We start from the raw sequence: 21,315 nt of genomic DNA on the forward strand, positions 1-21,315 counted from the left end.
GCGCTCTCCAACTCTTTCTTCAGACGGGCGCGGAGAGCAAGGGGATATCTTTCTCGGTGGGTAGACCACAGGGGTTTGCTTTGGGTCAAGGTGACTGGTACATTCTCCTGGGAATAATCCTATTCCTGTAAAAACATCAGAAAACTCCTCCATGACATTCTCCGTCTACACCGATGAGGTCCCTGATAACACTAGCCTGATGAGGTCCATTCTCTGTCTCCACCGATGCGGTCCATTCTCTGTCTCCACCGATGAGGTCCCTGATAACACTAGCCTGATGAGGTCCATTCTCTGTCTCCGCCGATGCGGTCCCTAATAACACTAGCCTGATGAGGTCCATTCTCCACCGATGAGGTCCCTGATAAGACTAGCCTGATGAGGTCCATTCTCTGTCTCCACCGATGAGGTCCCTGATAACACTAGCCTGATGAGGTCCATTTTCTGTCTCCACCGATGCGGTCCTGATAACACTAGCCTGATGAGGTCCATTCTCCACCGATGTGGTCCCTGATAACACTAGCCTGATGAGGTCCATTCTCCACCGATGAGGTCCCTGATAACACCAGCCTGATGAGGTCCATTCTCTGTCTCCACCGATGCGGTCCCTGATAACACTAGCCTGATGAGGTCCATTCTCCACCAATGAGGTCCCTGATAACACTAGCCTGATGAGGTCCATTCTCCACCGATACAGTCCCTGATAACACTAGCCTGATGAGGTCCATTTTCCACCGATGAGGTCCCTGATAACACTAGCCTGATGAGGTCCATTCTCTGTCTCCACCGATGAGGTCCCTGATAACACTAGCCTGATGAGGTCCATTCTCCACCGATGAGGTCCCTGATAACACTAGCCTGATGAGGTACATTTTCCACCAATGAGGTCCCTGATAACACTAGCCTGATGAGGTCCATTTTCCACCGATGAGGTCCCTGATAACACTAGCCTGATGAGGTCCCTGATAACACTAGCCTGATGAGGTCCATTCTCCACCGATGAGGTCCCTGATAACACTAGCTTAATGAGGTCCATTCTCCACCGATGAGGTCCCTGATAACACTAGCCTGATGAGGTCCATTCTCTGTCTCCACCGATGAGGTCCCTGATAACACTAGCCTGATGAGGTCCATTCTCCACCGATGAGGTCCCTGATAACACTAGCCTGATGAGGTCCATTCTCCACCGATGAGGTCCCTGATAACACTAGCCTGATGAGGTCCCTGATAACACTAGCCTGATGAGGTCCATTCTCTGTCTCCACCGATGCGGTCCATTCTCTGTCTCCACCGATGAGGTCCCTGATAACACTAGCCTGATGAGGTCCATTCTCTGTCTCCACCGATGCGGTCCCTGATAACACTAGCCTGATGAGGTCCATTCTCCACCGATGAGGTCCCTGATAAGACTAGCCTGATGAGGTCCATTCTCTGTCTCCACCGATGAGGTCCCTGATAACACTAGCCTGATGAGGTCCATTCTCTGTCTCCACCGATGCGGTTCTGATAACACTAGCCTGATGAGGTCCATTTTCTGTCTCCACCGATGCGGTCCTGATAACACTAGCCTGATGAGGTCCATTCTCCACCGATGTGGTCCCTGATAACACTAGCCTGATGAGGTCCATTCTCTGTTTCCACTGATGAGGTCCCTGATAACACTAGCCTGATGAGGTCCATTCTCCACCGATGAGGTCCCTGATAACACTAGCCTGATGAGGTCCATTCTCTGTCTCCACCGATGCGGTCCCTGATAACACTAGCCTGATGAGGTCCATTCTCCATCAATGAGGGCCCTGATAACACTAGCCTGATGAGGTCCATTCTCCACCGATACAGTCCCTGATAACACTAGCCTGATGAGGTCCATTTTCCACCGATGAGGTCCCTGATAACACTAGCCTGATGAGGTCCATTCTCTGTCTCCACCGATGAGGTCCCTGATAACACTAGCCTGATGAGGTTCATTCTCCACCGATGAGGTCCCTGATAACACTAGCCTGATGAGGTCCATTCTCCACCGATGAGGTCCCTGATAACACTAGCCTGATGAGGTCCCTGATAACACTAGCCCGATGAGGTCCCTGATAACACTAGCCTGATGAGGTCCCTGATAACACTAGCCTGATGAGGTCCATTCTCTGTCTCCACCGATGAGGTCCCTGATAACACTAGCCTGATGAGGTCCCTGATAACACTAGCCTGATGAGGTCCCTGATAACACTAGCCTGATGAGGTCCATTCTCCACCGATGAGGTCCCTGATAACACTAGCCTGATGAGGTCCATTCTCCACCGATGAGGTCCCTGATAACACTAGCCTGATGAGGTCCCTGATAACACTAGCCTGATGAGGTCCCTGATAACACTAGCCTGATGAGGTCCCTGATAACACTAGCCTGATGAGGTCCCTGATAACACTAGCCTGATGAGGTCCCTGATAACACTAGCCTGATGAGGTCCCTGATAACACTAGCCTGATGAGGTCCCTGATAACACTAGCCTGATGAGGTCCCTGATAACACTAGCCTGATGAGGTCCATTCTCCACCGATGAGGTCCCAGATAACACTAGCCTGATGAGGTCCATTCTCCACCGATGAGGTCCCTGATAACACTAGCCTGATGAGGTCCCTGATAACACTAGCCTGATGAGGTCCCTGATAACACTAGCTTGATGAGGTCCATTCTCCACCGATGAGGTCCCTGATAACACTAGCCTGATGAGGTCCCTGATAACACTAGCCTGATGAGGTCCCTGATAACACTAGCCTGATGAGGTCCCTGATAACACTAGCCTGATGAGGTCCCTGATAACACTAGCCTGATGAGGTCCCTGATAACACTAGCCTGATGAGGTCCCTGATAACACTAGCCTGATGAGGTCCCTGATAACACTAGCCTGATGAGGTCCCTGATAACACTAGCCTGATGAGGTCCCTGATAACACTAGCCTGATGAGGTCCCTGATAACACTAGCCTGATGAGGTCCCTAATAACACTAGCCTGATGAGGTCCCTGATAACACTAGCTTGATGAGGTCCATTCTCCACCAATGAGGTCCCTGATAACACTAGCCTGATGAGGTCCATTCTCCACTGATGAGGTCCCTGATAACACTAGCCTGATGAGGTCCATTCTCTGTTTCCACTGATGAGGTCCCTGCTAACACTAGCCTGATGAGGTCCATTCTCTGTTTCCACTGATGAGGTCCCTGATAACACTAGCCTGATGAGGTCCATTCTCCACCGATGAGGTCCCTGATAACACTAGCCTGATGAGGTCCCTGATAACACTAGCCTGATGAGGTCCGTCTCTAAACATGCTTTACAACCTAGCACTGCACGTGATCCAGTGTCAATATAAAAAGTCCAACATGTCACTTTCCTTGTATGTATGTGCCTTTTACGGTGAGCTGTTCACCACCCTAACCAGTCTGCCCCTGGCTCCGATTCACCACCCTAACCAGTCAGTCTGTCCGATTCACCAGCCTAACCAGTCAGTCTGTCCGATTCACCACCCTAACCAGTCAGTCTGTCCGATTCACCACCCTAACCAGTCAGTCTGCCCCTGGCTCCGATTCACCACCCTAACCAGTCAGTCTGTCCGATTCACCACCCTAACCAGTCAGTCTGTCCGATTCACCACCCTAACCAGTCAGTCTGTCCGATTCACCACCCTAACCAGTCAGTCTGCCCCTGGCTCCGATTCACCACCCTAACCAGTCAGTCTGTCCGATTCACCACCCTAACCAGTCAGTCTGTCCGATTCACCACCCTAACCAGTCAGTCTGTCCGATTCACCACCCTAACCAGTCAGTCTGCCCCTGGCTCCGATGTCAAGCTGTGGTACTCATTCAGAGGAATAACGTTTTACCTGTGACTTGTTTGAACTTGAGCTCTGTGCTCCTATCTCAATGTCAGACTTACTCTGTTTGTGATGTCTGACTTTTCTGTGTCCCTGAATCAATATACAGTTCATCAGAATTTGACTCCTTTGATTTGACTTTTCATCTTTATTCTCCTCCTTCAGAGGACCCATCCTCTCCTGTCTCCTTCAGAGGACCTGTCCTCTCCTGTCTCCTTCAGAGGACCAGTCCTCTCCTGTCTCCTTCAGAGGACCTGTCCTCTCCTGTCTCCTTCAGAGGACCCGTCCTCTCCTGTCTCCTTCAGAGGACCCATCCTCTCCTGTCTCCTTCAGAGGACCTGTCCTCTCCTGTCTCCTTCAGAGGACCAGTCCTCTCCTGTCTCCTTCAGAGGACCTGTCCTCTCCTGTCTCCTTCAGAGGACCCGTCCTCTCCTGTCTCCTTCAGAGGACCCGTCCTCTCCTGTCTCCTTCAGAGGACCTGTCCTCTCCTGTCTCCTTCAGAGGACCTGTCCTCTCCTGTCTCCTTCAGAGGACCTGTCCTCTCCTGTCTCCTTCAGAGGACCAGTCCTCTCCTGTCTCCTTCAGAGGACCTGTCCTCTCCTGTCTCCTTCAGAGGACCCGTCCTCTCCTGTCTCCTTCAGGGGACCCGTCCTCTCCTGTCTCCTTCAGAGGACCCGTCCTCTCCTGTCTCCTTCAGAGGACCCATAGGCTAGTGCACTAGTATGTAGGGAATAAGGTGCCATTTTGGGACACAGATATTACCTCACTGCAAAGTATCACTAAAGAATCACACCGTTTCTCCTCTAAAACAAAGATGAACAGAGATATGTAACTGTCCTTCATGTCACACAAACTGTCGGTGTGACTCTCAAGGACTGTTAGCTGCTGCCGTTTTTAATTGATAGTTATTATTTTATTTATTTTACCTTTATTTAACTAGGCAAGTCAGTTAAGAACAAATTAATATTATCAATGACGGCCGAGGAACAGTGGGTTAACTGCCTGTTCAGGGGGCAGAACGACAGATTTTTTACCTTGTCAGTTAGTGAATAAGAGCATTAATATGCATAATTCCTTTACCTCGTTCCCCCCCAAACTTCAGGAAAGAAAATCTACACCCATCAGCTTGTGAATTATATTCTAAACAGTCTTTTATGTTGTTGTTATTGTAATTTAGATGATAATTTGTTGTCATACGTCGTTTAAAAGTAATATCGTGAAAAATGAATGCATTTAAAATTTCTTTATACTGACATTTCCAAGCAGGAAGAGAAAAGGTGTTAAGTCCACGATAATCAAAGATACATTTGACATCTAAATTCAACGTGTGTGGCTATGATTGTGCGATGCGAGTCAAAAGTGCTTCGAGCCTGGTGACACTTCCACCTTGAAAATATATCAGAAAGAATAAAAAATAGATGTGTTTAGAAGTGTTTTATCTACATACACACAATCCTCTCACAAGTAATATCTTTGTGACTTGATCAAAATAACAGGTCCCCAAAATCATCTACTATCCAAACCTTTCTTTTAATTGTAGAAGAAATGAAGAAAAAAAAATGGGGGAAAAAAGGACCACAAATTTTTTGGGGGGAATCTAATCAAGTCATAATTATGTAATAAACAAACATAACTCAAAATCTAAAACATGTGTCGCCATGACAAATCATTTTCAATTCCCCTTGTTTTGCTTGTATAGTCGACGGAACGACCTGTCCGCCTCAGTAGGAGTGTTCCATTTCATATAGAATCAGGAAACTGGCACACGTTGTTGGGGGAAGGAGGAGACGTTGTTGGGGGAAGGAGGAGACGTTGTTGGGGGAAGGAGGAGACGTTGTTGGGGAAGGAGGAGGAGACGTTGTTGGGGAAGGAGGAGGAGACGTTGTGGGGGAAGGAGGAGACGTTGTTGGGGAAGGAGGAGGAGACGTTGTTGGGGAAGGAGGAGGAGACGTTGTGGGGGAAGGAGGAGACGTTGTTGGGGGAAGGAGGAGACGTTGTGGGGGAAGGAGGAGGAGACGTTGTGGGGGAAGGAGGAGACGTTGTTGGGGGAAGGAGGAGACGTTGTGGGGGAAGGAGGAGACGTTGTGGGGGAAGGAGGAGACGTTGTTGGGGGAGGAGGAGACGTTGTTGGGGAAGGAGGAGGAGACGTTGTTGGGGGAAGGAGGAGACGTTGTTAGGGGAAGGAGGAGACGTTGTGGGGGAAGGAGGAGACGTTGTTGGGGGAAGGAGGAGCGTTGTTGGGGGAAGAAGGAGATGTTGTTGGGGGAAGGAGGAGACGTTGTTGGGGGAAGGAGGAGACGTTGTTGGGGGAAGGAGGAGACGTTGTTGGGGGAAGGAGGAGACGTTGTTGGGGGAAGGAGGAGACGTTGTGGGGGAAGGAGGAGGAGACGTTGTGGGGGAAGGAGGAGACGTTGTTGGGGGAAGGAGGAGACGTTGTGGGGGAAGGAGGAGACGTTGTGGGGGAAGGAGGAGACGTTGTTGGGGGAAGGAGGAGACGTTGTTGGGGGAGGAGGAGACGTTGTTGGGGAAGGAGGAGGAGACGTTGTTGGGGGAAGGAGGAGACGTTGTTAGGGGAAGGAGGAGACGTTGTGGGGGAAGGAGGAGACGTTGTTGGGGGAAGGAGGAGCGTTGTTGGGGGAAGAAGGAGACGTTGTTGGGGGAAGGAGGAGACGTTGTTGGGGGAAGGAGGAGACGTTGTTGGGGGAAGGAGGAGACGTTGTTGGGGGAAGGAGGAGACGTTGTTGGGGAAGGAGGAGGAGACGTTGTTGGGGGAAGGAGGAGACGTTGTTGGGGGAAGGAAGAGACGTTGTGGGGGAAGGAGGAGACGTTGTGGGGGAAGGAGGAGACGTTGTGGGGGAAGGAGGAGACGTTGTGGGGGAAGGAGGAGGAGACGTTGTTGGGGAAGGAGGAGACGTTGTGGGGGAAGGAGGAGACGTTGTGGGGGAAGGAGGAGACGTTGTGGGGAGATAAATAGCTACACAGAGGGAAACGTAAGCAACGGTGTTGTTTTCTCCCCCTAAAGTGACAGTATAACAACCAACATGGCCTTGTGTTAACCGAAGAAGTCAAGTTTCTCTCTAAGCCATTCCTCTGTCAGGTCCTCCCTCCGTGTTTCTGATCTCAAACACCTGGAAGAAATGACAAAGAGCCGATAGAAGACTGATAACGCCTCTTTTAAAAACTTTTTTTTAATACAAGATATTAGGCCAACACCTTGGAGACAATTTTATGTAACCACATAATAGTGTACTAGACTGTAGGATGTAATCACATAATAGTGTACTAGACTGTAGGATGTAATCACATAATAGTGTACTAGACTGTAGGATGTAATCACATAATAGTGTACTAGACTGTAGGATGTAATCACGTAATAGTGTACTAGACTGTAGGATGTAATCACATAATAGTGTACTAGACTGTAGGATGTAATCACATAATAGTGTACTAGACTGTAGGATGTAATCACATAATAGTGTACTAGACTGTAGGATGTAATCACGTAATAGTGTACTAGACTGTAGGATGTAATCACATAATAGTGTACTAGACTGTAGGATGTAATCACATAATAGTGTACTAGACTGTAGGATGTAATCACGTAATAGTGTACTAGACTGTAGGATGTAATCACATAATAGTGTACTAGACTGTAGGATGTAATCACATAATAGTGTACTAGACTGTAGGATGTAATCACGTAATAGTGTACTAGACTGTAGGATGTAATCACATAATAGTGTACTAGACTGTAGGATGTAATCACATAATAGTGTACTAGACTGTAGGATGTAATCACATAATAGTGTACTAGACTGTAGGATGTAATCACGTAATAGTGTACTAGACTGTAGGATGTAATCACGTAATAGTGTACTAGACTGTAGGATGTAATCACATAATAGTGTACTAGACTGTAGGATGTAATCCTACACTGTAGGATGTAATCACGTAATAGTGTACTACACTGTAAGATGTAATCACATAATAGTGTACTAGACTGTAGGATGTAATCACATAATAGTGTACTACACTGTAGGATGTAATCACATAATAGCAATGAACTAGTAACAGTAATAAACTAGTAATAAATACAGATAAATCCAGGTAATAATGAGCTCCATAAGATGACAGAAACGGGTAAAAACACTAACCTTTGGTCAACTGGACAGTTTGCACCAGTTAGTTTTTGTTTCCGGCGTACATCATCTGTTGCTCGGGTTTACATCCTGACAAAAAAACAGACGAGATGAAATCTCTGTGGGTCAAACTAAAACCCAACTATAGGCATGTCTTAAATCACTTCAATGTAACACAACATACAAAAGTATGTGGACACCCCTTCAAAATGAGTGGATTCGGGGCTATTTCAGCCACATCCGTTGCTGACAGGTGTATTAAATCGAGAACACAGCCATGCAAACTCCATAGACAAACATTGGCAGTAGAATGGCCCTTACTGAAGAGCTCAGTGACTTTCAATGTGGCACCGTCATAGGCAGCCACCTTTCCAACAAGTCAGTTGGTCAGAATACTGCCCTGCTAGAACTGCCCCGGCCAACTGTAAGTGCTGTTATCGTGAAGTGGAAATGTCTAGGAGCAACAACGGCTCAGCCACGAAGTGGTAGGCCACACAAGCTCACAGAACGGGAGCGCCGAGTGCTGAAGCGCGTAAAAATAATTTGTCCTCGGTCACTACCGAGTTCCAAACTGCCTCTGGAAGCAACGTCAGCACAATAACTGCTTCATCAGGAGCTTCATGTAATGGATTTCCATGGCAGAGCAGCCGCACACAAGCCTAAGATCACCATGTGCAATGCCAAGCATCGGGCTGGAGTGGTGTGAAGCTCACCCCCATTGGACTCTGGTTTGGCAGATGCCAGGTTAATGCTACCTGCCCCAATGCATAGTGCCAACTGTAAAGTCTGGTGGAGGAGGAATAATGGTCTGGGGCTGTTTTTCATGGTTCAGGCCCCTTAATTCCAGTGAAGGGAAACCTTAACGCTACAGCATACAATGACATTCTAGACAATTATGTGCTTCCAACTTTGTAGCAACAGTTTGGGGAAGGCCCTTTCCTGTTTCAGCATGACAATGCCCCCGTGCACGAAGCGAGGTCCATACAGAAATGGTTTGTCGAGATCGGTATGGAAGAACTTGACTGGGCTGCACAGAGCCCTGACCTCAACCCCATCAAACACCTTTGGAATGAATTGTAATGCAGACTGCAAGCCAGGCCTAATCGCCCAACATCAATGTCCGACCTCACTAATGCTCTTTTCCAAACATTACTTTTCTGGGCCTGCGTTCTCTTTATTTTCAACTCTGCATTTCTCTTATTAAATTAATCTCCGACATTGCCACTTTAGCGTCCGTGGATCGATGTTAATTTGTTCTTCCCATTTGACGAATGGCGTATTTGGAGCGTTTACAGTTTGGCCCTAAAGCTTATGCACCATTGCCAGATAATGTTAATCGTTTACTCCATGTGTAACTCTGTGTTGTCTGTTCACACTGCTATGCTTTATCTTGGCCAGGTCGCAGTTGCAAATGAGAACTTGCTCTCAACTAGCCTACCTGGTTAAATAAAGGCGAAATAAAAAAAATAAAAAATAAAAACCAAAAATAGTTAAATAAAAACCTCAATGTAGGCTACAGATATAAAATGCACAATAATTATTAATTGATGGATTTTTTAAGGTATAGTTTTCTCTTTATTCAACCCGCCATGTCATCCACACAATATTGAATGGCCCTTAAACCGCCCGCCCCTCGTAATCGGCGAGTTATGAGTGAATCCGCACATCACTACGGAACACTATCATTCAACACACCTTGTTAACTCATCTGCAGTAAAATCTCGTACATCTCTGCAGCTGCCACCACAACATCTATATTCTGTGATTTAGGTTCCATTTCTGCGGTACAGTTGATGACCATGACTATGAAGCCAAGTTTACTGAAACACATGATCTCCAGCGAACAAAACAGTATACCGCACCACGCAAATAGGCAGTCTTTCAATTGACATTTTTTCGCATCATTTCATACTGTACTAATTGAGTTTTACTCATATAAAGTTGAGGGAGGTAGAAAGGTAGATTTACTTATTTTATTATATATTTTTTTTTTAAACATGTTACTCTGCGGTAATCTTCAATTGCTGACTGGCTTCAATTCAAGAAAATGCATGTGACTCTGGAACGCACCCATTTGGTTCCACCCGTTGACGTCATATTCGAGGCGTGTGCAGACTGTGCACTTCCTTTCAGGAGTTTTGTACAGTATTTTTAATCTCAACCCTGGTACATTCTTTTTGTATCTAACTTTAGGATTTGTTGAAAGACGTCCCTCTTTTGTCGAGGTAACGTTGAATAATCTAGCTACCGTACTTTTAAAACATGTCTTGATTGTACTTTGATCGTTGAACATTATAAATATGTCTAATCAGCTAGCCAGCTAGCTAGTGTTTGCTAGCTAGTTAACTACGTAAGTGTACATCGAGCCACTAGCCACGCCGCTAGCTTCTAGCTTTCTGCATGTGTGCAACACTAACCAGCCTGTAATCCATCCAGTTGAATAAAAAGCTTATAGCTAGGTAGCTTGTGATAGCTAGCCAGCTAACTAGCTACTTCAGCCTGTTATATGTCAAGTGATGGTCTATGGTTAGCTTCAGACCTAACAGCTTTATATTACCCCCATTACCTTTCAGGACATGGATTTCTCGGTGAGTTATTTTTATCAATCAAGTTTATCATCAATGTATACCTTTATTTAAGCTGGTAAATGTGTTGGTGACGATCATGGTACCAATGAAAGTTCCTTTCTGGTATGCAGCTGGCAGATGCCATAGCGGACGATGTCCCGGGCCAAGCTGAGAAAGCGAGTAACCCCAACCCAACCGCCCCTCCTCCTCCCACTAACCCAGGATGGCCTGGTGCAGCTCCTGGAGCCCCAACACAGCCCTCTGCTCCTGGGGGATTCCCTGGGGGGCCACAGTCTGGTCCAGGGGCCCCAGGGCAGTTCCCTGGAAGCCAAGGACCCTTCTCTTCTGGTCCCGGAGCCCCAGGGCAGTATCCTGGAGCTCCCTCTGCCCCCGGTGGGTTCCCACCCGGACCAGGGGTACCGGGACAGTACCCAGCCGGGCCCGGAGCGCCGGGACAGTACCCAGCCGGGCCCGGAGCGCCTGGACAGTACCCAGCCGGGCCCGGAGCACCGGGACAGTTCCCTGGACAGTTCCCCCCTGGTGGGACCCCCGGTCATTTCCCTGGAGGCCCAATGCAGTACCCATCTGAACCCTTCCAGACTAGCCCTGGAGCACCCCCAGGACCCTACCCCAACGTGCCTTACCCAGGAGCCCAGCCTGGTGGGGGCATGTATGGGCCTGGAGGTCCAGGAGCTGCCTTCCCCCCTGGAGGAGGCACCTTCCCTGGGTTCCCTGGGGGGGCCTTCCCTCCAATCCCCCCTGGATCATGGAGTCCTGGGGGCGGTGGAGTTTTCCCTCCCCAGCCCGGTCACCCTGGCTCTTTCGGTCCAGGTCCCATGGGACCATATGGGGGATCGGCAGCTCCAGGAGGCATGTTGGTGAGTAAATACATGATTTTAAAACGCTACACATTTGCTTGTTTCCTGGTGCATTTCTATCCTCGGCTTCCCTGCAGCATCTCTGTACACACAGTGTGGCTCTTTGGAGGGGTTTCTAGCCTTGTGTGACCATCCCGATCTCACCAGCTTACACTGAGTGCAATGGTCAGGATGGTGGATCAGGCTAGGGATTTGCTGCAGGGCTGGGGGAAAAAAATGCTGTTGATATTCTAGATACTGCAATAGCATTATATTGGTCTGAGGGCTACGTTTTAGTGTCACTACTGACCACTCTGGACGTGGTAACTAATAATAACAATTGATTGGATTTATATGGTGCTTTTCCAGTGCAGTAATTGGGGTGAAGTACTGTGGTATCTTTTAAAATGTGCACTTTTACATTAGATATGTTGATAAGACAGTTTACCCCTGTTATTGTATTATTCATGAGACACTTCCGGTAGTGCATCTGATGACGACGACATGTCATGTAAATATAACGTCTGTTTCAGCCGGTGCCGTATGAACTGCCTCTCCATGCTGGCATCATGTCCAGGCTGTTGATCACCATTGTAGGGGAACCCATTGTTGGAGGAGAAAGGTAGGTACTCACACACACACACATACCATTAATTAATTAATCCATTCATTTATCTGTTCATTCGTTTGTGCATTTATCCATTCATTCATTCATTTGCACATTCATTCATACACCTTATCTTATCAAAAGCATGGTCTTTATGTACAGAGCCTTCAGCAAGTATTCAGACCTCTTGACTTTTTCCATGTTTTGTTATGTTACAGCCTTATTCTAAAATGGATTCAATAAAAAAATATCCTCATCAATCTTCACACAATCCCATAATAATATCCCATAATAATATCCCATAATAATATTCCATAATGACATCACAATACCCCATAATGACATCACAATACCCCATAATGACATCACAATACCCCATAATGACATCACAATACCCCATAATGACATCACAATACCCCATAATGACATCACAATACCCCATAATGACAAAGTGAAAACAGGTTTTTAGAAATGTTTGCAAATGTATTAAAAATAAAAAAACAGAAATACCTTATTTACATAAGTATTCGGACCCTTTGCTATGAGACTCGAAGTTTGCCAAAAGGCACCTAAAGACTTTCAGACCATGAGAAACAAGATTCTCTGGTCTGATTAAACCAAGATTGAACTCTTTGGCCTCAATGCCAAGCGTCACGTCTTGAGGAAACCTGGCACCATACCCACGGTGAAGCATGGTGGTGGCAGCATCATGCTGTGGGGATGTTTTTCAGCGGCAGGGACTGGGAGACTAGTCAGGATCAAGGCAAAGAGGAACAGAGCAAAGTGCAGAGAGATCCTTGATGAAAACCTGCTCCAGAGCACTCAGGACCTTAGACTGGGGCGAAGGTTCACCTTCCAACAGGACAATGATCCTAAGCACACTGGCAAGACAACGCAGGAGTGGCTTCGGGACAAGTCTCTGAATGTCTTTGAGTGGCCCAGCCAGGGTCCGGACTTGAACCTGATCAAACATCTCTGGAGAGACCTAAAATAGCTGTCCAGCAGCGCTCCCCATTCAACCTGACAGAGCTTGAGAGGATCTGCAGAGTGAGAATGGGAGAAACTCCCCAAATACAGGTGTGCCAAGCTTGTAGCGTCATACCCAAGAAGACTCGAGGCTGTAATCGCTGCCAAAGGTGTTTCAACAAAGTACTGAGTAAAGGGTCTGAATACTTATGTAAATGTAATATTTCAGTTTAATTTATTTTATAAATTAGCTAAAATGTCTAAAAACCTGTTTTTGCTTCATCATTATCGGGTATTGTGTGTAGATTGATGAGGGGGCCAAAAACTATTTAATCAGTTTTAGAATAAGGCTATAATGTATATGAAAATGTGGAAAAAGTCAAGGGGTCTGAATACTTTCCTAAGGCCCTGTATATCCATTCATACTCCTTATCTATAGTCAAATGCATGGTCTTTATGTATATTGGTGATGATAAATGAAAACAGTTTTGTTTTTTTATTACAGGTTCCATGTTGACTTTTTAAAAGAGGAGGACGAGGAGGACGATGAAGAGGTTGTGTTCCACCTCAACCCTCGTTTCTATGAACAACAGGTTGTCCGTAACTCCCACCTGGATGGGTGTTGGGGTCCAGAGGAGAGAGATGGAGGCTTCCCCTTCGTTCCTGGACAACGTTTTGAGGTACAGTAGGGTTGGGGGTCCCCTGGTGTTGTGAGGTACAGTAGGGTTGGGGGTCCCCTGGTGTTTTGAGGTACAGTAGGGTTGGGGGTCCCCTGGTGTTTTGAGGTACAGTAGGGTTGGGGGTCCCCTGGTGTTGTGAGGTACAGTAGGGTTGGGGTCCCCTGGTGTTGTTATGTGGGTAGAGAATGTCAACCATTTAAAAATAAAGTAGTGACATTACTTATATAGATGATGTACTGTGACCTCAACTATAGATAATCACTTACCTGTACTGTAAATTAAATTAATGACAATATCTAATACATTTTTCTGACAAAGATCAGTAACTATTAAAGATTTGCACTTTTTTTAAAGCTCTGTATTCGTATTTGAACACAAATGTTATTTAATTGCTGAGTTGTTGTTGTTGTGACTGCCCCCCCCCCCCCCCCCCCCGCCCCCCCTGCAGCTGAAGGTGCTAGTGGAAGAGGACTCGTTTAAAGTAGCCGTGGATGGGAACCATTGTCTGGAGTATGAGCACCGAGCCGGAGGGTTTGAGGACGTCACCCTGCTGCGTGTGGTGGGGGATGTCACTCTCTACAGCGTGGCCCCAAGCATGATCTAACACTCGAGAGCGAGACTACCGCCCAGTCCCAAATGGCACCCTATTCCGATAGGCTCTTGTCAAAAAAAAGTAGTGCACTACATAGGGAATAGGGTGCCATTTGGGATGTAAGTCCAGTTCACTTCACCTGACTGACACTGTGGCCAATGATCTGGATGGGGGGGGGTGCAGCTCACATACCTCTTTTCACACTACCGTGCTGAACCAAACTGTGCTAGCTAGCATGGTTCCAGCAACTGTGGCGGATGGGTAATCAGGCCCGGCTCGGTTTAGCTCCGTGGTGTGAAAAGCCCTACACAGCATGTCCTGTAGGCTATAGGTAAAAAAAGAGATCTAATTATTTGACTGTGTCATTTAAAACGTGGTAGTAATCTATACAAACGAGGGCAAGGAACTAGGCTAAGTAACGGTATCGGAGAAGGAGATATCTGCTTTTTAACGGCAGTTCTAGGGAACGTAACCATATTTATTCTGCATGAAATGTCTCAAGGACAAAAGGGGGGGGGGGCGTGTCCTTTTAGCATTTCACAATGTTGTCATGACGGCAGCGAAGTAGACTGTATATTGTTTTTGTATGTCTATAATTACAAATGAGCCTTTCAGGGTTATGATGCATGTTGTGTGTGCGTGTGTGTAACCAATGGACTGAACATCCGTGTAGCTTTTGCTTTGATACACTTTATTCTATTGCAATGCTGTCTGCAAGGCTGAATGGACATGGACTAGAAGGATAGAGAGAGAGAGAGAGAGAGAGAGCCTCTGTGTACTGTAAGCTGGTCTAGGGTTCATTTAGCTAAGATCATAACAAATGCGTTTAGACATTTTACAGTATTAATCCTCTAGGTCTCGCCGATTTTACGGTCCGTTAAATGTTATGAAGTAGTCAGATCTGCAGCTAAAATTAAATGTAAACTGTCATAGGTAAATCAATGTATCACTTTGTAGATGTTACCAAAGACTTAAGTATTATTTTCAAAATGAAGTTTTGTCAATAAAGAATGAAGAGAGCTGATACATTCTATGACTAGTGGTTTATTTTTCAGCAACTGCCTAGACGCTGATCTTGGGTCAGTTTGTGGATTTGACTCATTAATGGATTGGGGGAGGAGAAGCTGATCCTAGATCTGTACCGGGGGGGAAACCTGAGCGCTGATCGTTATGCCTTGTGATATATTCTAACGAGTATTCATTCATAAGGAATACGCCCTGTGGATAGGCCAGGGGTGTAATCATTAGTCCTAAACGTTTTGCAATGGAAATCTTTCACTCCAAATGGAAAACGTTTTGCAAATGAAAACTAGTTTCTATTGGACAAATTCAGTTAGGTCCCGCACCGTTTTGTCCTTTTGGTTCTGTTTGGTTCCTAGTGAATACGTCCCAGGTTGAGAACCACTGGTTGACAGAAGCTGTTTTTCATTTTCTTTACGCTTCGGGACACAGGGTCAATGCGCCAAATTAGTTCGCAGCATCATCTGGGTATGTGTGCAACACATGTTCAACATTCACCTTCTGCTACCCTTTCTGTCAAAGCCTTCGTTACGCATATTAGTTTGACGCATACCTTAAATAAGTCCAACGTACACACCACGCAGCGTGTCATTGGAAAATGTATGTCATTCTGGTGTGCCAAAAATACACTGTGTGTGTGTGTTAGGCGAGGTGGCTATAGTACACAACTCACTTGCTTGTAAGCTTCACTCGCATTGCACTTTTGTAAACCTCTGTTTCCTGTTTGCACTTGACCGATAGAAACATTTCTGGTTGGTTCAATCAAAAGTCATGATAAGTAGAGCAGTAGATTGATGACCCGTCTGGGAAGTGTAGTTGTTGTAGTCCATCAGAGGGCAGCAAACTGCAGGAAGAGGACGAGGCAGGCAGCAGAGATACACACACAACTCCTGCATGAGTTCACCTTCACATTTATAACTACCCCCCCCTCCCAAAAAAAACAGCTATTTAGCTTGTCCTTTGGGATTTCCTTACATCATGAACGGGTCAGCAAAGTATACTTCGCCTACAGTGCTGGGTATACAGTTGAAAAGAGGACCGCAAGGTAAGAAAATAGCTTTCAGTCTCATCTCCTGACAGCTAGCTAGCTTGCAAACTGATGGCCTGGCTAACTAGGTAGCTAGCTCATAAGCTGTTGCTTGCTAGCTAGCTCAGCTGGCTGTCTTTTTAAAAAATTAAACTTTTGTCAACTTGGTATCTAATCTGGTCATTGCAAATAGGTTGCAACTTGAACGCCGCCGATATTGAGTTTTCCACCTGTAGTTTACTGAGCCAAATGAAAATCGAGCTAGCAACTAGTTAGTTAACTGATAGCCTCTACTCATTCAATGTTGTCGCAATAGCATTTCTCAGCTAATCAGAAGTGACAATCCGATCCCTGTACAGTAGTATTAGCTACCTCTCCTACCAATATTTTAAGTCAGATTTTAGCCGTGAAAAAAAAAATGTGTGTACTTGGCAAATCTTTGTCTCAGAACCATTTGTTCACAAGTTTTATGACATTATTTTACGACATTATTTCTGACATGACTTTACGACATTATTTATGACATGACTTTACGACATGACAAGAAGTCTGACTGCATGTAAGGGCATTTTTATAGGCTATTATTGGAGTGGTTATGATTGTACTTTGTCCCAAATAGATGCCAACATTCTAATCGGCAGACTTCCCATTCAGTCCACTCTAGAGGTCGACCTCTAGTCCACACCTCTCCGGACCTGTCTGCAACATATACTACTGGCTGCATTACCATAGTTACATTGCCTTCCCCATAGAATTAGAATGCTTTATATTTCTCTATAGCCTCTCCTTCTTTGAATATCCAGACAGTTATCAGTAGGCTGTTTCACTTTCACTTACTGTACCCCCCTCTCCCTCACTCACTCTCTTCCCCTCACTCACTCTCCCCCCCTCTCACTCACTCCCACCCCTCTCTCACTCACTCACTGCCTCACTCACTGCCACTCACTCTCTCTCACACTCACTCACTGCCTCTCTCTCTCACTCACTCACTCACTGACTGACTGACTGAGTGCCTCTCTCTCTATCTCTCTCTCTCTCTCCCTCTCCCCAGGTCTGGGGTTTAACATCGTCGGAGGTCTGGACCAGCAGTATGTCCTGAATGACAGTGGGATATATGTGGCCAAAATCAAACAGAATGGAGCTGCAGCGCTGGATGGAAGATTACAAGAGGGAGACAAGATATTGGCGGTAAAGATAAAGATGGACTTAAAATGTTTGAGTTTGGGAAGCAGAAAACCTCGCCCCCCCCACTAGCTCAACCGCTAGAGAGCCGACTAGTGGACTAGCTTGGGGAGCAGAAAACCTCTCCCCCACTAGCTCAACCGCTAGAGAGCCGACTAGTGGACTAGCTTGGGGAGCAGAGGGGTTAGGAGGAGGAATGTGATGTTTGAATCAATAAATAAATTAATAAAATAGTGTATCTGGGGAAAATGTGTATTATGCTTGAGGTTTTAGCCATCTACTGCAGAAGACTCCATCCGTCTTATCTCTGGAAGGGAGATCCTAAATTAACTTATTGTGGTACAGTCTACTTTAGGTTTAGTATTTGATCACATTACTCTGTATTAAGCTCTGTGGGTTTTATTTTTCCTCTGTTTTGTCTTTATGTAGATAAATGACCACAAGCTGGAGAACCTGTCGCACAGTGCTGCGGTGGAGCTCTTCAGGTCAGCAGGAGAGGACGTGCAGCTTCGCGTACAGCAGAGGGTGAGTGGGGGCTCTTTTTCACTCGTCTGGACCTTCTCAATCCGCCTGGGGCGGCAGGGTAACCTAGTGGTTAGAGTGGAGGGGCGGCAGGGTAGCCTAGTGGTTAGAGTGGAGGGGCGGCAGGGTAGCCTAGTGGTTAGAGTGGAGGGGCGGCAGGGTAACCTAGTGGTTAGAGTGGAGGGGCGGCAGGGTAGCCTAGTGGTTAGAGTGGAGGGGCGGCAGGGTAGCCTAGTGGTTAGAGTGGAGGGGCGGCAGGGTAGCCTAGTGGTTAGAGTGGAGGGGTGGCAGGGTAGCCTAGTGGTTAGAGTGGAGGGGCGGCAGGGTAGCCTAGTGGTTAGAGTGGAGGGGCGGCAGGGTAGCCTAGTGGTAAGAGTGGAGGGGCGGCAGGGTAGCCTAGTGGTTAGAGTGGAGGGGCGGCAGGGTAGTCTAGTGGTTAGAGTGGAGGGGCGGCAGGGTAGCCTAGTGGTTAGTGTGGAGGGGCGGCAGGGTAGCCTAGTGGTTAGAGTGGAGGGGTGGCAGGGTAGCCTAGTGGTTAGAGTGGAGGGGCGGCAGGGTAGCCTAGTGGTTAGAGTGGAGGGGTGGCAGGGTAGCCTAGTGGTTAGAGTGGAGGGGCGGCAGGGTAGCCTAGTGGTTAGAGTGGAGGGGCGGCAGGGTAGCCTAGTGGTTAGAGTGGAGGGGTGGCAGGGTAGCCTAGTGGTTAGAGTGGAGGGGTGGCAGGGTAGCCTAGTGGTTAGAGTGGAGGGGCGGCAGGGTAGCCTAGTGGTTAGAGTGGAGGGGCGGCAGGGTAGCCTAGTGGTTAGAGTGGAGGGGCGGCAGGGTAGCCTAGTGGTTAGAGTGGAGGGGCGGCAGGGTAGCCTAGTGGTTAGAGCGTTGGACTAGTAACCGGAAGGTTGCACGTTCAAACCCACGAGCTGACAAGGTACAAATCTGTCGTTCTTAACCCACTGTTCCCCGGTAGGCCGTCATTGAAAATAAGAATTTGTTCTTAACTGACTTGCCTGGTTAAATAAAGGTAAAAAAAAAATATATATAAAAAAAATCAACCAACATCTTCGGCAGGTTTGGTCGTATTCATTAGGGAACATTGTAGCAAAGCGTTTGCAGATAGCACCTACCTTCCCCGTTTGCAGATAGCACCTACCTTCCCCGTTTGCAGATAGCACCTACCTTCCCCGTTTGCAGATAGCACCTACCTTCCCCGTTTGCAGATAGCTCCTACCTTCCCCGTTTGCAGATAGCACCTACCTTCCCCGTTTGCAGATAGCACCTACCTTCCCCGTTTGCAGATAGCTCCTACCTTCCCCGTTTGCAGATAGCACCTACCTTCCCCGTTTCACTTTTCGTGCCTATTGAACACACTCAGATGTGTTGTAACATGTCACTTTGTTGCCAGTGAAGTAGTCCCTCTTTCCCAACAGCCCACCATGGCCATGAATGGTCCCCCCAGTTCCAGACCTGACGGGGGCTCGTCTGTCTCCTCCTTGGGAATACTTGTGGCTGTCCTGGGAGCTGCTGCAGCCGTTACTGTCCTCTTCATGCGCTTTCAGCCACAACTGAGGAGGCATTTTTAAACCTATCTTTCTCCTCCAAAGCATTTTTAAAAGCAAAACCTAGAACACTTTGTTGAAGGCCCCCCCCCCCCAAAAAAAAGAAAATATACAGTACCAGTGAAAAATTTGAACTCATCTACTCATTCAAGGGTTTTTTATTTATTTTTACTATTTTCTACATTGTAGAATAATAGTGAAGACATCAAAACTATGAAATAACACATATGGAATCAAGTGCTGAGCACTTGTAGGCTGCTTTTCCTTTACATCCCAAACCATCTCAATTGGGTTGAGGTCGGGTGATTGTGGAGACCAGGTCATCTGATGCCGCACCATCACTCTCCTTCTTGGTCAAAAAGCCCTTACGCAGCCTGGAGGTGTGTTGGGTCATTGTCCTGATGAAAAGAAAATGATAGTCCCACTAAGCACAAACCAGATGGGATGGCGTATCGCTGCAGAATGCTGTGGTAGCCATGCTGGTTAAGTGTGCCTTGGATTCAAAAAATGTTTGTGTCATCAGCAAAGCACCATCACACCACCACCTCCATGCTTCACGGTGGGAACCACACATACGGAGATCATCCGTTCACCTACTCTGCATCTCACAAAGACACGGCGGTTGGTCTAATATCCATTGCTTGTGTTTCTTGGCCCAAGCAAGTCTCTTCTTCTTATTGGTGTCCTTTAGTAGTGGTTTCTTTGCAGCAATTCGACCATGAAGGCCTGATTCACACAGTCTCCTCTGAACAGTTGATGCTGAGATGTCTGTTACTTGAACTCTGTGAATCATTTATTTGGGTTGAAATTTCTGAGGCTGGTAACTCTAATGAACTTATCCTCTACAGCAGAGGTAACTCTGGGTCTTCCTTTCCTGTGGCGGTCCTCATGAGAGCCAGTTTCATCGTAGCGCTCGATGGTTTTTGCGACTGCATTTGAAACTTTCAAAGTTCTTGAACATTCTCCCGATTGACTGACTTTCATGTCTTAAAGTTATGATGGACTGTCGTTTCTCTTTGCTTATTTGAGCTGTTCTTGCCATAATATGGACTTGGTCTTTTACCAAATAGCCCTATCTTCTGTGTACCACCGCCACCATATCACAACACAACTGCTTTGCTCAAATGCATTAAGAAGGAAAGAAATTTCACAAATGGAACTTTTAACAAGGCACACCTGTTAATTGAAAAGCATTCCTCATGAAGCTGGTTGAGAGAATGCCAAGAGTGTGCAAAGCTGTCATCAAGGCAAAGGGTGACTACTTTGAAGAATCTCAAAAATAAAATGTATGTTGATTTAAAAAAAATATATATATATATTTTTTTTTTAAATGTTTGGTAACGACATGATTCCATATGTGTTATTTCATAGTTTTGATGTCTTCACTATTATTCTACAATGTAGAAAATAGTCACAAAAAAGAAAAACCCTGGAATGAGTAGGTGTGTCCAAACCTTTGACTGGTCCTGTATATACATATATTTTTTTGTGATTACCAAAATGCTAAACTTGACTTTCTTGCTACAGGTATAACACCGACGAGATAATGAGAACTTTGTCATTGTACAATTAAATGAAAAAGATGTGCTCGTGGCATTCCCTCCGCTGGGCAGAGCTGTGCTCCTCAGACAGAAGGACTTGGCTGACCTAAAAAGCTTATTTATCCCAAAGTTATCGTTCTCTGTCAGGATAGAGATTTATTTGTAGAGTTTCTAGGCAGAGGTTGAGCCTGACTCACTCAAGG

At 46.6% G+C, this 21,315-nt stretch overlaps 2 protein-coding genes across 3 annotated transcripts; both read left to right on the forward strand.

Annotated features, from left to right (window-relative positions):
* The first annotated feature begins 10,055 nt into the window (after positions 1 to 10,055).
* LOC110505968 (lectin, galactoside binding soluble 3a) lies at positions 10,056 to 15,296 on the forward strand. Its single transcript, XM_036962556.1, has 6 exons — positions 10,056 to 10,226; positions 10,575 to 10,589; positions 10,700 to 11,446; positions 11,959 to 12,047; positions 13,504 to 13,678; positions 14,127 to 15,296. Exons 2-6 carry the CDS (start codon positions 10,578 to 10,580, stop codon positions 14,280 to 14,282), a joined length of 1,179 nt encoding a protein of 392 aa, XP_036818451.1. The 5' UTR covers positions 10,056 to 10,226; positions 10,575 to 10,577; the 3' UTR covers positions 14,283 to 15,296.
* A 336-nt stretch (positions 15,297 to 15,632) lies between these two features.
* LOC110505969 (synaptojanin-2-binding protein) lies at positions 15,633 to 19,721 on the forward strand. 2 transcript variants are annotated; one of them, XM_036962570.1, is made up of 4 exons: positions 15,633 to 15,758; positions 17,369 to 17,505; positions 17,929 to 18,024; positions 19,443 to 19,721. In XM_036962570.1, the coding sequence occupies exons 1-4, from the start codon at positions 15,728 to 15,730 to the stop codon at positions 19,593 to 19,595; spliced, it is 417 nt and encodes a 138-aa protein (XP_036818465.1). In that variant the 5' UTR covers positions 15,633 to 15,727; the 3' UTR covers positions 19,596 to 19,721. The 2 variants fall into 2 exon arrangements, with proteins under 2 accessions (XP_036818465.1, XP_036818464.1); XM_036962569.1 differs by lacking the exon at positions 15,633 to 15,758 and adding an exon at positions 15,962 to 16,335 and having other exon boundaries at positions 19,443 to 19,716.
* The last annotated feature ends 1,594 nt before the right edge of the window (positions 19,722 to 21,315 follow it).

This window comes from Oncorhynchus mykiss, chromosome 25 (genome assembly GCF_013265735.2).
Source record: "Oncorhynchus mykiss isolate Arlee chromosome 25, USDA_OmykA_1.1, whole genome shotgun sequence".
In the NCBI taxonomy this organism is placed as follows: Eukaryota; Metazoa; Chordata; class Actinopteri; order Salmoniformes; family Salmonidae; genus Oncorhynchus; species Oncorhynchus mykiss.

Excerpts from the sequence above, each read along its gene's own strand:
- LOC110505968 (XM_036962556.1), top strand. Across the intron at positions 11,447-11,958 it reads CAGCTCCAGGAGGCATGTTG|CCGGTGCCGTATGAACTGCC; the intron begins GTGAGTAAATAC and ends CGTCTGTTTCAG. Across the intron at positions 12,048-13,503 it reads CCCATTGTTGGAGGAGAAAG|GTTCCATGTTGACTTTTTAA; the intron begins GTAGGTACTCAC and ends TTTTTATTACAG.
- LOC110505969 (XM_036962569.1), top strand. The coding sequence starts at position 16,269 with ATGAACGGGTCAGCAAAGTATACTTCGCCTACAGTGCTGGGTATACAG. Across the intron at positions 16,336-17,368 it reads GTTGAAAAGAGGACCGCAAG|GTCTGGGGTTTAACATCGTC; the intron begins GTAAGAAAATAG and ends CCCTCTCCCCAG. Across the intron at positions 18,025-19,442 it reads AGCTTCGCGTACAGCAGAGG|CCCACCATGGCCATGAATGG; the intron begins GTGAGTGGGGGC and ends CTTTCCCAACAG.